Below are 15,761 nucleotides of genomic sequence, written 5' to 3'. Positions count from 1 at the left end.
CTCCAGGAGGAAACCAGCCGGCCAGCCAAACAGCCCCCATGGGAGAGGGATCAGGCAGGGCTTGAGCAAGTGCAAGCTGTGGCTATCCCCCATGAGACTGAATGGCCTGGGATCTGGGGATCTGGGGATCCTGGGATCATCTGCTCCAGTGTGAACAAGGCTGGGAGACCCCAATGGCTTGCAAAGAATCCAGACCCCTCTCCAGTAGGAATTAAACAGACAGGTGTTTATTGATGGACACAAGTGCCCTTTGGCAGCTATAGAGAGGAAAAGTACAGAATATGGAAGGGACACATAAATTTAACTCAGAAAAGAAACTTAGAATGCCTCTGAATAACAGCATAGTTTTATATTAAATTCATATGTTAAATACAGAATGGGGCAACTGAAGAACCAGGCTCCATGCAATAGCCACTGTTGGAGTCTCTGAGTAGGACCTCTTCTGGTTCACACTCACCCCCTTCCTGGGCTCAGCCGGAGTCTCAACTCTGGTCCCCACAGCCTCGTGGTAGAGTCTGGCCTGACGACTGAGGGGAGCCCAGCAGAGTGTCCAGTTCCCAGCTGCACAGCCGGCTGAGCCCTTCCTCCAGCATATGCCGTGGGGAGCGCTTATCAGGACTCAGAACTTAAATAGAATATGGTTTTCAATTGTGAAGAATTTGTGAAGAAGCTCAAGTAGATTTCTAATAATGTGTTTTTGTAAGTCATACATCATACTGTAGGTAAAGCTGGTCTCACTGTCCAATTATCAGGACAGCAATGGGCTCAGGGTGATTTTTCCACTCAGAGATCAGCTTGCTTTGCCCCATCTACTCTCACTCCTGCCCATTCTCTCTCATGACCTAGTGGCCAGAGGTAAAGGTTTAATATGTGGTGGGGGAGTTTTTCCTCTGTATTCAAGGAAAGCCTAGACCCATCCCCCTTGGAGGAGAGGCCAGCTGCTTACAGCTACTCAGTCCTTCCTCACAGAGGGGACGCTGTTTCTCTTCCTCTGAGTCGCCATTATCTTTCCTCCCTCTTTGGAAGATGGGCCTGGGCAAGGGGAGGGTCTAGAAATGTGGTCATTCCAGATTAGAGAGGAGGAAAGATGAGTAACACATTAGAAAACCAGGGGAAGGGATCTTGATGCTAATAATAACAGCACCCTGCATTTGCATAGCACTTGATAAATTTGCTGTGTGGCTCTGGACTTGCTTTGTAGTCTTTTATGAACTACCCAACCTGTCTACCCATTCTCATCCAGTCTGTAAGTTGAGAGATATTATTTAACAGTCTTGCTCTTATTAGCAGTCATTTTCAAAATAAGACATAGACTATAAACAAAGTCCCATGTCCTCTCTAGACTGTGCACCATTCTGTAGACTCATGTGGTGTCATCTATGGAGCTGATTCCCAAAGCAATGCTGGGATATAAGAGAGAACAGCTGCAGCAGCTAGGAATATACGCAGAAGTTCTCCAGCTCCCTGTGGCTCAGTCGTGCAGGGTTCTGGGCTTTGAGTTGTCTCTTTCCAACCTGCGGGAGAAAAGAAGAACTTTAGACCCTCTCCCACTAGGAGATCCTCATAGCAATCTTGAGACATACAAATTATTACCCCCATTTTACAGATTAAGAAAATGAACCTTGAAGTGAAATAACTCAGGGCCAACAACTAGTATGAAGTAAAGGAGGAGCTTGAAGCCAATTCTTCTGGCTCCAATTCCAGTGTTTTTTTAACATGACCTAGATTGCTTTGGCCCACACAGTGTCCTCTACAACCCTGGGCTGTCCAGTTGGCTTTGATGTGGGACTACAGCTGAAGCACCAGGAATCCCAGTGGGCACCCATCCACCTTCTCCCTTGTGACCACCGGCAGCGTCTTTATTGGACCACAGGTGGAAGCTAGTGGGTGGGAGTGCCCTCCGTGCCTTAATTTCTCTGGGTATGAATGGGAAGTATAATTATACCTATCTCATGGCATTCTATGAGGATTAAATGAGATAATTCACATGAAGCCACTAGCAGGCTACCAAATACATAATACACCCCCAATAACTTTTGAGTCCCTATTTTTCATTCCCTAAATGGCCTGATGGGACTCAATTCAGCCACCAGGCTCAATGGTCACTTTACAGTGTCCATTCCAGCAGCAGCTTAAGATTACCTATGCCCTAGAAAGGTTCCCAATTACTTGCTAACTTTAGAAAATCATTTAGATTTATTTATCCTCCCTTCTCTGCACCCTCACCCCCCACACCCTTGGAAAAGAGGGATGTCCAGTGTAAAGCCCACAGTTGGGGAACTAGCTAGAGGACAGCCCTAGTTTAAAACTCAAGCTCCCCAATAAGAGTCCAACCCTAACACATGCTATGACCTTGAATTAGACCCTTGCTTTCCTTGAACCTCAGTTTCTTCGTCTCTAAAACGAAAATGTGGGTAAGAAGATCCCTCGGGGGCACCTGGGTGACTCAGTCGGTTAAGTGTCTGCCTTGGGCTCAGGTCATGATCTCAGGATCCTGGGATCGAGCCTGATGTTGGGTTCCCTGCTCAGCGGGAGGTCTGCTTCTCCCTCTGCCCCTCCCCCTGATTGTGTGCTCTCTCTCTCTCTCAAATAAATAAAATCTTTTATTTTTTTTATTTTTATTTTTTTAAAGATTTTATTTATTTATTTGAGAGAGAGAGAATGAGAGAGAACACATGAGAGGGGATAGGGTCAGAGGGCAAAGCAGACTCCCTGCCGAGCAGGGAGCCCGATGCGGGACTCGATCCCGGGACTCCAGGATCATGACCTGAGCCGAAGGCAGTCGCTTAACCAGCTGAGCCACCCAGGCGCCCTAAATAAAATCTTTAAAAAAAAAAAAAGAAAAGAAGATCCCTAAAATCTCTACAACTCTGAGACTCTATGCATGGCTTTTTCACGAGTGTTCAATTTCAAGGCTTTTCTATGGGCACTGAACCCATTCAGAAGGAGCTCCAGAATCTTACCTCTTCGTAGATGGTGTAACTGGAGGAAGAACTCTGGTTCTTCTTCTTCGATTCAGACTGGAAATTCAGAGGGTTAAGAGTGCTTAACTTCAAGTCAGGAAATGTCCCACTCTTCACTGATATGAGAGGCCCCCAAAGAGACTCAGGGCCCCAAAAAATCCCTGAACCCACAGCCAGGGGTGAATAGAATCTCCTACCCCAAGAGTAAGTAATGGGGTTTATAGTTTCCAGAGAAGGCACAATACATACTTGTGTATGACATGACATTTCTGAACCCAAGTCAGAGGTTGGTATCCCACACCCACATACCTCTCAGATCCACACATACACACATTCCCAGCACACACACACACACACACACACCCCTAGTGTAAGCACTCTGGCACCCACATCCCCTGACCCTGGCAAAACCCTAGAAACACTGGAATTCAGAGGCACTCTCAGTGGTAGGTAGAGTCTCCTTAGTAACAACAAGCATGTGACCATGGTGCCTGTGACCATCCATATGGCCATGCATTGCAGCATATAACTTAAATATAAATATCTCTCATGGTGGAATCTTAAGAGATTGAATGACATATTGGAAGGAGAGTGAATAAAAAGTCTGAAAATCCGTAACCTCTCCCCCATTTGATCTTGACCTGCACGTACTCAACACTTCCACAGTTCGGCATATTCCCAACTTCCCATACTACCACGTTAAGTTTATGTCTTCGTACTGTGACTCCAGCCTTGGAAATACCATTTTTCCAACCCCTCTCCCAGCCAAGGTGAAAAAATGACCATGGGCACCAGGTCCACAAAAGAGCTGTGAGCTTAGCTTAGAGTAGGATTTGAGGGGACTGTGATGGGTTGCCTCAGCCCAGAGGCCCCCACCAGCAGATGACCGGCCAGAACCTATATTTGGTTTCCTGAAAGTCAACATTGTGTCTCTCTAGGTCTGGGCAACTCCTCTGGCTCTGGGCTATATTCCCCCACTTTGGAAACCCCTCTAGTATCTCTCGTCATAGCCTCAGCTGGCCTCCTAAAGGGGGCGTGGTCTCTCTACAAAGCACCACCTTTCTGTCTCTGATTGTCCTTGTCCCATAGAAACTCCTAGAGGCTCCTTTAATCCACTGTTCTCTTAGTCTCAGAGCTGTTCTTTTTCTCCAAACAGAACCAGAAAGGCACTTCTAGTTGGCCCATTAACATTTGAATACAGCCATTTAACCCAAGCTGCTCAGATACACACAATGGAAGTGCACACACCCTGTGCAAACTCATGTGCACATGCAAAATCCACATCTGCATCCACAGCACCCCCTGGAGGAGGAGACTCACCTCCCATGAAGGCTCTACCAATGCATATAATGTATTTGTTTCTCGTGATGTAGGAGCAGAAGACTAATGAGAAAAGAAATAAAGGTATGTCAGAAGCATAGATCCAACAGAATCCTAGGGAGGGAGGTCATCTCTTCCACCCCTCCCCCCAACCCTGCCCAGACAGAAGCCCTAAGCATTAGTGAAAGGAACCCTGGACTCAGGAGGTCAGACAACCTGAATGCTCGTCCCCCTCTGTCAGTGAAGATAGCATTATTCTGTACATGTATTCTCTGCAACCCTTATAATACACCTACATGAGAGGAATGATCATCATTTGCCCCATTCTACAGAAGAGGTTCCAAAAGGGTAAATAGCCCAAGTCAGACAGTATATTCACAGTAGAAGCAGAATTTAAACCCCAGACTCGCCAGAGGTCTTTTCTCAACACCTCAGTGCCTCCCGTTGGCAACATGACTGCCTTCTCTGCACCTGAACCAAGTGTTCTCAAAGGCAGGTAGCCATCCTTCTTCTAAGAAGCTCTAGAGGAGGAGGCTCTTCACTCAACATCTCAGTCTGAGATGAGCTCTTTCTTGCATTTATTCAGATTCCTCATGTGGGAATCCAATGTGGCTAAAGCCAGAAAACTAGCAGGTAACAGTCACTCCTACATCTCTCTTTAAGGCTCTTGGACTTTGACCCACTATCAGTGAATCATATTATCTTGTGGGGAACAGGAGGAGACAACCCCAACTTGGGAATTCCAGAGTGGCTGTGAGGGTTGAGCACCTCCCTCCCTCCCTCTCCCCCTTCTGCCTCAACTCCTCTCTTCTTTCATTGTCCTCCCTTCCCCTCTGTCCTTCACTTTCTCCTCTTCCTCCTTCTCTTGATCTTTCTCTGAAGCCTATCACCATTCCTCTGCCCGGCAGCTTAGCCACCAAATTGAAGAGGTTACTGCTTCAGGACTTAAGTCTTTAAAAAAGAAAAAAAATTGTCATATTTATCAGAAATTTTTCATCACTGGCCACCAAGAGGCAGTGTTTCCCTTGAGACAGATGCCCCAGCCTGGGTTATCGATAATGTCATTTTAGCTGTCAAAATTAGAGGATGCTTTTCCAGTTTATGGTAAATTTCTATAATCCCAGAACGTTAAAGTCAGGGAGGGGGCAGATGGAGTGGAGGCTCAGAAGCCCTTTAGCTCAGCTCTGCAGCCTAGAGCATAGTAGTTAACCTGCGTCTGTCTCCTCATCTGCGAAATGGAGGTTGTATTAGACCCACTTCATGACGCTGTTTTGTGAGATTCATTAAGAAAATAGACATAGTAAGTACTTAATAAACGTTATTGTTGGGCGCCTGGGTGGCTCAGTCAGTTAAGCATCTGCCTTCAGCTCAGGTCATGATCCTGGGGTCCTGGGATCCAGCCCCATGTCAGGCTCCCTGCTCAGCGGAGAGTCTGCTTCTCCCTCTCCCTCTGCCCCTCTCCCCTGCTTGTTCTCTCTCTATATATATCAAGTAAGTAAACTTTAAAAAATTGTTATTGTTAAGGCATTGTAAGATAAAAGAGAACAACCCAGATACATCCTTTCCTGAAAACAGATATAATGAGGAGCCGAGATTAAAACAAAACAAAACAAACAAACTATAAGGGCCCCAAGTGTTGGAAGTAGCAGGGAGAGAAAACAGAAGCTGAGCCCCCTGACGAGTTTCCTCCTCCTACCGCTCTCTGCGCCACACCCTGCTGCCAGGCATATGGAGGGAAAAAGAAGACCTACATCAGACTTTCCAGCTCTGTTCAGCGCTGCCAAGACACTCCAGAGCCACACAGATCTTTTCAAACAATTTAATGCAGCTGAGGCCACGCTTTTAGATTCTAGGAGCACCAAGCCCTTATTCTGCCATTCAAGAACTATGAGCTTCTGGAAGGCATTAGGAAGCCCCATAGATAGGCATGGAACAGATTCGAGAAACCAGCGTGGTACCTGGGACAGGATCATGGAGTAGATGGTGCTTCCTTCTCCGGGAGGATTCTGCCTCTGCTCCTGCACAAGAAAGAGTGAAGGGGCACGTGGTCAGATGGCTGTGTCTGTCCAGATTGGGACTGGGTGGGGAGAGACACAGCAAACAGGAGGGGCTTCCAGAAGCTGGCGAAGGAGGTGGTCATTCGTCACCCCAGGATGGGGAGCCGCAGTAGAAAGAGCGACTCACACGGGAGGACTTAGTGTCACATGCAAGGGACCACCCACGTGTGAAGGGATTGCACCGAGTGACCCTGCCCAAGGGGGCTCCGATCACTGGCTTTACTTTGGTAACTTAGAAACTTGCCTTTGCGGACTTCTCAGCCAAATTTGCCACATGACCACTAATAATGGGCTGAGCCCTGAGTGGGGCTGTGATCTGAGCCTTGAAATTCAGAGGCTTTCACTGTTTTAAAGCTCCCTCTCTAGATCGAGACTTCGTGGCCAGTTTGCCCTTGGCTTCAAGCCAGTCCCCAGGCAGCTACAGAGCTGGGGGAAGCCTTGGACCCGAGGCCAGAGGCAGAGAGACCATTCCCTTCCTGTTCCCTTCCTGCCCACAGCAGACTGGGTTGGAGGTGTTTTACCCCTGAGCGCATATTGCCAGGCTGGGCTCTGATGGGGAGCAAGAAGAGGCCAGCAGGGTTCATTAGACAAGGAAGGAGCTCAAAGGAGCAGAAAAACGCTCACTATCTTTGGAGGCTAGAGAGTCACGGGCATCTGGCAAGAAACAGAAGTTTCCTGCTTTTCTTTTTTGCCCAGACCTGAGTGAAGTGTCTCCAGAAAGGTCAGAACTGGGCCCCAGAGTAAGAACACATGAACTTGAGATTTAGGCCTTCAGACGGAACCCTGGAGCTAGCAGGGAGAAGCCAGCAATGGATGAGTCCACGGAGGGAGGAGCTCCTGAGTCAGAGGCAGAGAAACAGGCCTGAATCCCCCCCACTTATACTCTGACTAGTTATTTTCCACTATCCTCCTGCATTTACCTAACCTAAAGCAATCTTCATTCTGTGGGAGGAAAGGCCATTTGTCGCGAGCATTTGGGCTTCTAGCTGTAGGTAGATGCACTTGCTCTCAGGAATTTGTCCCAGGAGCTGTTTCACATCCCGATATTCCACTAATGGGGCAAGGAAACAGGCCGGGGAAGCTGCCCCGATTCCTGGTTCCCGCTGAGCCCAGACCCGAGGGAAGAGGCTTTCCTGTTCTACAAGGCCTCACACGTGTGATAAAGCGGGAGAGCCCACCGCGCCCACTGCCCGCCTCACCTCCTCAGGTGGAGCACCAGGAATGCCGGTGGGAAGAGGGCCCTTCCCACCCCTCCTGGCCTCCCCAGTTAGGCACTGCCTTTCCCCTAGGCCTGTCTCCACTTCCTGCCCTGCTGGGGTGGGGGGGACCAGAGCCATGGGGGGCGCCCTGCAGCGGCTCTGCAGGGCCCTCCCCGGCTACAGCCCTGCATGCCAGGCTGAGGCGGCCACTCCCCGCAGACGACGGCGGGAGAGGTTGTCAGCGGATTCTCGGAGGAAGCCGCTCTGGCTCCTTGATTCTGAGCTAAGCCGGTTTCTCTCTCTAGCACCTCAGCCGGACTCAGGCCTCCCCGCAGAAAGCTGGGAGCGCAGACCACTGAGCTAGCGACGACACCGGATGCTTTGGCTGGTCAGGCTGGCATCCTCCGCAGCCAGGGCAAAAATCAAGGGACCCACAGAAGTAAACTTGGATGTGCAGGGGCCGGAGACAAAAGGCTTTTGTGGCCAGACACAAAAGACAAGAACGCTGGATTCTTCTTGGGGCTTAGTGCTGCTGGGAAGATGGGGCAGAAACAGGGCCACTAGGGTGCCGTCTGGGGAGAGAAGAGCCACATTCTGCCCGCTACTGTGGGTGTGCTGGGCTCCATCCTTCTCAGCAGGTTCTCCCTCGTGTCCTGCTTTTCCTCCACAGCCGGAGCTAGGAGGCTGGTGGGGAAGACAGACGGGAGGGCTGAGGATCACTTTGAGAGGACGCTTGTGTGGTACCCTTTGTCTCCCTGCTCCCAATGGCTATCCTCCCCAGAAGCTTCTTCCAGGTTAGTGGAGAGAGACCCCAGCCCCTCGTGTACCGTACTTGATTACTTCTGTTTTGCATGGTGTTGACGTCTTCATAAACTGTCAGAGTTTCCCCTCGGCTGGTCTCTGAGGGAGAAAAGCAGCAAAGACAGAGCTGCAGGGACCTCCAGAGAGTATCCTGTCCAGGCTTCTGCTTCTCACAGTTCCACCTCCACCCCAGACGGCCAAGACCTTGAGAAAGGTTCTAGGAAGGAGGCAGATTAGTGCTCTCCCCAGGATGCCCACAGACCACAGCAGCAGCAACCACCCGACGTAGCTACTCCATCGGGCCGGGCTGTCCCCCAACAAACCAGCCACCGGCAGACAAATCTGCACATTGGGCTGTAAACATGCTGAGGACCCCCAGAAGGTATGACCTGGGAGAAAGGGCCCAGTAGCTTTCCCTCCCCCAGACAGGCACACACACATGTCCCAAGCTCCAGAGGGAAAGCAGGTGCTGTACTCCCAGGCGCATGCTGCTGGGGATGTCAGGTCGGACAACAGCACCTCCTGGGGACCCTCACTCACCTGACTGCTTCCTCTTCCTCCTCCACACACAGAAGCAGGTGAGGGCACCCAGGGACAGCGTGATTAGAAAAACCACGATGATCATCAGAAAGTTCACAGAGGTGAATTCTAGGGACATGGAAAGCACGAGGCCTGAGCTTTCAGCCTCTCTCTCCTCCCTTCCCACCTGTCTGCTGCAGGACTTGTTTCAAACCCGCACTCCTCCCTCGCGTCCCACTGATTGCACCATCAAGGCTGTCTCTCTGCAGTTGGGTGACTTGCCCAACTGAGGCTAAGAGCATGGGTACCAATATCTGACCGGCCTGGCTCTGTGCCCTTGGGCAACTTCCTTAACCTCTCTGAGCTTCCGTTTTCTCATGTATAAAAGGAAATGATGTTATCTACATAAGGGAGTGGAGCATATGATCTAATACATGTAAAGCATCCAGCACAGCAAATGTGACATCTACCCATTGTTCTGTTAACTCAGCAAAACATATCGCACCCACTCTGTGCCAGGCAGCCCTCCCCTCCCCCTCCCTTCCAGTCCTGCCACCACTGATCTTCCTCATTGGAACGCCTACATTTACCGTCTGTGTCACACAGGTGGCCTGATGTGCGAGCCCACCAACAAGGGGGGCAGGGAAAGGAATTACCTGTTCCAGATGTTAGCTGGTGAGTCTCTTCACAAACATCACCTCATGTAATCCCACCAGCAATCCTGGGAGTTACCTATTATCATCCCCATTTTACCCAAGAGAAAAACTGAGGCTCAGAGAGGGTAAGGAATCTGCCTGAGATCACAGAGCTAGTGAATAATGAAACCACAGCTGACATGACCCAAAAGCCAGTGTCCTTGTCACTCCAAATCGCTTCAGCTTGCTGGTTTCTTTTTTGCCTAGTTTTGTTGCCCCTATTTGGCCGTAAGTTCCTTAAGGATAGGGACAGCAAGTAGGTTTTTCCCTGTGATGCCCATGCTGACGACACATTAAGTCTTTATTTATCCGATAAAAATTGGTGCAAACTTAACTCAAGATAACTCTTAGGATGACTGGGGAGGGTATGTGCTATGGTGAGCACTGTGAATTGTGTAAGACTGATGAATCACAGACCTGTACCTCTGAAACAAATAATACATTATATATTAATAAATAAAGATAGATGATAGATTAGATAGATAGATAGATAAATAGATAGATAACTCTTAGGATGAGCATAAGCAATAAACCAAGAAACTCTTCCAGGAACCCCTGTGATCATCCTTCCATGACCTAGGGCACTGTTGTACACCATAGTTACCTCCTGGGGAACTACATGGCTTGTGGGAGTTATCCTTCCTTGGGAGGAGGAAGCAAGTCTCCATCAGTCTCTCAGAGGAAGGAAGTGAAGATCAGCAGCCGTGGCAGGGCTTTGACCCACCAAACAGCTAAACATTCCCTACATGAAAGAAAAACTTGCATCTCCTAGGAGATTCTTGATGGGGATAAAATTCTTCCCAGACTAAGATAGGCCTGGGCTTATGGGAACTGTGTGCCCAGAGACCAGGACCACCCCAGGGAGGGGCACCAAGGCACTTGAGGAGGCAGCCAAGGGATCTTATACCCCAGTATCTCTGGCATGAGACTGATTATGGGGTCCAACACTTTCAGCCCCTATTAGTCCAAAGTGCTCCACTTACGCCTGTCAACACTCCGACAGCTCTGGGTGAAGGTGTGGTTTACCCAGCTGACCGGGTTGCTGACATTGCAGGTATATATGTCCAAGTCATTGACATCAATCTGTTCCTCCAGTTTGCTGAGATTGCTTGGTGTCTGGATCAGCTTGCTCCCTCTATACCAAACATAGCTCACATTACCACCTCTGGAGACCGAGCAGGACAGAGACACTTGGCATTTCCCTCTGTCCAGGACCTTCCTCTCCTCCACTACTTCAAGTGTTCCTACGTGATCTGGAAGCAGAGATTCTGATCAGAAAGGCACTGGAAATAAAAGCCCTGCAGGAGTCAGAGAGGCAGGCTGAGCTGTCCTAGGGACTCACCAAATACAGAAACCTGGAACTGGTGATTCTCAACTCTCCCACAGTCATCAGTCACCTCCAGGAGGTAGAGGCCACTGTCATTCTGCTGAGCTGTTTTGATGAGAAGAGTTAAATTCCTTTTTATAAAATTGAATGTCTGTTTGAGATGATTCGCAGTCCAAATTTCAGACCCATTCTTCCAAATCAGTATCACGGAAAATCCTGAACTTGAGTGCCTCTGCATCTTCCATAGAGCAGAGTTTATTTGCTTTGTCTGTGTCCTGGGGGGCAGTAACGAGAGTTGATTTCCTGAGAGTCCAACCACACGTTCAGCAGAATCTAGGGATTCCAGAAAAGAGAACCCAGGTTGGAGGCGGCAGGAAGGGTGCCAGCCCTGAGCATTGCAGGCAGCTGGATGTGCCTTCCCTTGAGCTAAGAGGAAGGAGGCATGTGTGAGGAGACCAGAGCCTAAGAGAACCTGAAAGTGTACTTCCCTTTGGTCTCTCCCCTCCCCAAGCTCCATGCCCCTCCTCTGAAGGAGCCCACCAACCAATAATGATAGCTAAAATCTCTTGACTTCTTTCTGTGAGGCAGCAGGTTTTAAACACTTTATATAAAATTTATAAAACACTTTATATAAAGTTCATAAAACACTTTTATATAGTTATATAAAAACATTTTAACCATGTTTAACTATATGTCTTAACAATGACCTTATGAGAGTTTTATCCCTATTTTACAGGTGAAAAAACTGCCTGGAAAGAACTGAAAAGTAACTAGCCCAAGTTACACAGCAAGAAAGATGAGCTGGAAATCCAGTCAGTTTGGCTGTAGAGGATGAGTTCTTAACTACAATGTTATAAACACTGTATCTGACGTGACTCCCTCCACACAGGGCTGAGGCAACCACCAGTGGCCAGTGGTGACTGCTGGAAATTCTGTATGGCCAGACCCAGTAAGATGAACCCTCCAAGCTCCCTTCATAGCTCCCTCCCCTGTCCTCCCATAGAGCTAGATTCATAATCCTCTCTTGAAGCACTTAACACATCAAATGGGGGTCATTTCTCATTAATGATTGCCAAATTTTTAGTCACTAAGAAGTCTCCACAGCCATTGCTCCCTTAAGAATAATTAGAGAAAAATAAAACTACACGACCTTGATACATCCCCGCATTTGTCCTCTCTAGAGATCAAGATGTGTGCTAATTAAAATGAGGGTATGACATAGAGCTGCTAGTTTTTGCCTCCCCTAGGAAAGCCCAGTGCAGTCAGTAAAGAAAAATGGAAGTTTGAGTGGCCATTTTTGGCAGGGAAGCTATGTGGCATGGCCACATAATAAATGTAGGAAATAAAAAGGTCTGCCAGGGAGGGTCAGAAAGAATTTGGAGGATAGAATAGGAGATGGGGATTGTTATATGAACAGATCTGTTAAAATGGAGGACACTGAGAGGAGAACAATGGAGAGGGGGATTTTTAGATATCCGGATGCATTATAAACATGCTCACTCCCAACCACACCTTCACCCTGGCATTTTCTCAGGAGCCAGAGTAAATAATTAAAGAAACTATTTGGTTGATAGATTGTGTTTCTTTGATATTGACAGTCCAAAGAATAAAACACATAGTGTTCTGGGGCACTTGGCTGGCTCAGTCAGTAGAGCACCAGATTCTTGATCTCAGGGTTGTAAGTTTGAGCCCCACTTTGGGTGTAGAGATTACTTAGGGAGAAAACCTTTAAAAACAAAACAAACAAACAAACAAAAAACACATAGGGTTCCTATTCATATTCTTATGATCTGAACTGGCTCTGTCCATTGCCAAACCAGAAACAGAGACTGTGTCTTTTCTCCCATGGTCCTATATATGAGAACAGGCCAAGAGGTGCAATCAAGCATTGCACAAAAATCCTGAGAACAATCCCCACTGGTTATAATCGCCAGTGTAACCAGGGCCCCAAAGAGTTGGGGCCTCTGTGTATAAGACATGGTTCCTGACGCCAGAGAATTTGTGATCTGAAAGCAGAACATACTTTTATTCCACAGTATACACTTAATAGGTGAGATAAATAATCATCTAAAGAATTCTAATTCTGATCATGAAGACCACATTAAGACATGCTAACCAACCCTGCTACTGAGAATAACCAGGAAAAAAATGGGCAAAATATAAAAGCTTACTGCTAAAGGCATCAGGGAGCTAATAAAGCAGTGAAATATTATGGGGCTAAGATCTGGAAGAAGGAAACTCAGAGAGGTGAGACCAGCATATTTGACTCCTATTCCCTGGAGGCTTACAGTAAACTCAAGGAACTAAAAGAACACAGAGTTCAGGGATCTCATGTTAAGAAGAAGTGGGTATAATGGGACGCCTGGGTGCCTTAGTTGGTTAAGCATCCAACTCTTGATTTTGGCTCAGGTCATGATCTCAGGGTTGTGAGATGGAGCCTACATCAGGCTCCGCACTCAGCGTGAAGTCTGCTTGGGGATTCTCTCTCCCTCTCCCTCTGCCCCTCCCTGCCATCTCCCTCTTTCTCTCTAATAAATAAATAAAATCTTTAGGGGTGCCTGGGTGATTCAATTGGTTAAGCGTCTGCCTTGGGCTCATCATGATCCCAGGGTCCTGGGATCAAACCCTGAGTTGGGCTCCCTGCTCTGCAGAGAGTCTGCTTCTCCCTCTCCCTCTGCCCCGCCTCCTGCTTGTGTTCTCTCTCTCTGTCAAATAAATAAATACAATATTTTTTAAAAATAAAACTATAAGTTATTCTTGGAGAAAAATAACATCAACATGAGCATTAAACTATTTCTGAAATTTTCATGCATAATGTCCAAAATGAAATAAAAAAACAAGCATAAGGAGAGGAAACATGTTCAAAACCTAAAAGACATCTAGAACTAATGATGTAATGTATGGGGATTAACATAAGAATAAAAAAAAAAAAAAACCTAAAAGAAAAAATAACCAATAGAATTAGGCTCAAGGGGCATCTAGATAACTCTGTAATCATGTTTCAAGGAATTAAAATTAAAATTAAATTAAATTAAATTTTTACTTAAAGTTTGAGAATTCCAGCAGAAAATCAGTGTGATAGAATGCAAAATGGGGGCGCCTGGGTGGCTCAGTAGGTTAAGCATCTGCCTTCTGCTCAGGTCATGATCCCGGGGTCCTGGGATCAAACCCCACATTGGGCTCCCTGCTCCGCAGGAAGCCTGCTTCTCCCTCTCCCATTCTGCTTGTGTTCTCTCTCGCTGTGTCTCTCTCTATCAAATAAATAAAATCTTTAAAAAAAAAAAAAGGCAAAAATGGCCATGCCCCTTGCAATGTGACTTTGTAGCTCCACCCATCCTCGAGAGATGGAGCTCACTTCCCCATCTCCAGTAACTGGGCTGGCCTTCTGAATACAATGCAGCAAAAATGACCTTGTGCCAGGGGCACCTGGGTTGCTCAGTCAGTTAAACGTCTGACTTCAGCTCAGGTCATGATCTCAGGGTCCTGGGATTGAGCCCCACCTCAGGTTCTATGCTCAGCCAAGAGTCTGCTGCTCCCTCTCTCTCTCCCACTACCCCTCCCCCTGCTTGTGCTCTCTCTGTCTCTCTTTCTCTCAAATAAATAAATAAAATCTTTAAAAAGAGAGAGAGGGGGGCGCCTGGGTGGCTCAGTCGTTAAGGGTCTGCCTTTGGCTCAGGTCATGATCCCAAGGTCCTGGGATCAAGCCCCACGTCAGGCTTTCTGCTCAGTGGGGAGCCTGCTTCTTCTTCTCCCTAGGCCTGCTGTTCCCCCTGCTTGTGCTAACTCTCTGTCAAATAAATAAATAAAATCTTTAAAAAAAAAAAAAAGAAAGAAAGAAAAGAATTATACAACAGAGGATCAACAAGCCATTTTTTTATTTTATAAAAAAATCAAAGTATGGTTAATGCATAGATAGATTGATCAAAAGAAATGTGAAAAGGTACAAATAAGCAATATCAGAATTTTTTAAAGATATCGCCACAGATCCCACAGATATTAAGACCTTAAGAATTATAAACTGCTTTCCATCAATAAATTTTAAAATTGAGATTAAATAGAAAATTTCTATTAAGTAAATTGAATCTATACTGAAAAACCTTCTCACAAAGTAAACTCCAGACCTAGTTAGCATCCCTGGTTAACTCTACAAAATAGTTTAAAAAATTTAACTCCAACCCTACCCAAATGCTTTCAGAGATAGAAGTAGATAATACTTCCAAACTTGTTTTATGAGGTTAACATATTTATTAGGTTGACCCCAAAATCTGCAAGGATATCACAAGAGAAGAAAATTAAAGGCTCTGAACTCAGAAACATGGGTACAAAAATCCTAAGCAAAAGACTAGCAAACGAAATAGATCAAAGTACATAAAGAAACAAGAAAGTGCAGCCTATTTACAAGGGGGAAAAAGAAAGCAACCATGAAGAATCATAGACATTGGACTTAATAGACAAAAACTATTTTTTTTAAAGTAGTCTCCATGCCCAGCATGGAGCCCTGTATGAGACTCGAACTCATGACCCTGAGATCAAGACCTGAACTGATAGCAAGAGTCAGACCCTTAACTGACAGAGCCACCCTGGCACCTCTAGTCAAAAACTTTGTATGGACTGTCAGAAATATGCTCAAAGAGCCAAAGGAAACTATAGACAAAGAACTGAAGGAAGCCAGATGACTGATGTCTCAACAAAGAAAATATCAATAAACAGAAATTATAAGAGGGAATCAAATAGAAATTCTGGAGCTGAATAACGTCCACAATAGCCAAACTGTGGAAAGAGCCAAGATGTCCATCGACAGATGAATGGATAAAGAAGATGTGGTATATATATACAATGGAATATTATGCAGCCATCAAAAGGAATGAGATCTTGCCATT

At 46.8% G+C, this 15,761-nt stretch overlaps 1 protein-coding gene across 6 annotated transcripts in view; it reads right to left on the bottom strand.

The window, feature by feature from the left end:
- Positions 1-205: 205 nt before the first annotated feature.
- The window catches only part of CD244 (CD244 molecule), a 44,069-nt gene continuing 28,513 nt past the window's right edge, over positions 206-15,761 (bottom strand). For 2 of the 6 annotated variants that reach the window (XM_081825311.1, XM_031040262.2), the window contains exons 2-9: positions 10,897-11,214; positions 10,538-10,807; positions 8,881-8,988; positions 8,372-8,439; positions 6,242-6,301; positions 4,284-4,346; positions 2,964-3,020; positions 206-1,514 (exon numbers count right to left, since the gene is read on the bottom strand). In XM_081825311.1, coding sequence (XP_081681437.1) covers positions 1,434-1,514; positions 2,964-3,020; positions 4,284-4,346; positions 6,242-6,301; positions 8,372-8,439; positions 8,881-8,988; positions 10,538-10,807; positions 10,897-11,119 — 930 coding nt within the window. In that variant the 5' untranslated portion in view covers positions 11,120-11,214 and the 3' untranslated portion in view covers positions 206-1,433. Of the gene's footprint in view, positions 1,515-2,963; positions 3,021-4,283; positions 4,347-6,241; positions 6,302-8,366; positions 8,440-8,880; positions 8,989-10,537; positions 10,808-10,896; positions 11,215-15,761 lie in introns of all 6 variants that reach the window. The other 4 variants (XM_031040263.2, XR_014146626.1, XR_014146625.1 and 1 more) reach the window with 4 other exon arrangements.

The sequence above is a fragment of the Leptonychotes weddellii genome, chromosome 6, assembly GCF_054177405.1.
Source record: "Leptonychotes weddellii isolate Sample4059 chromosome 6, ASM5417740v2, whole genome shotgun sequence".
Classification (NCBI taxonomy): Eukaryota; Metazoa; Chordata; class Mammalia; order Carnivora; family Phocidae; genus Leptonychotes; species Leptonychotes weddellii.
This window is presented reverse-complemented; position numbering and strand designations above follow the sequence as displayed.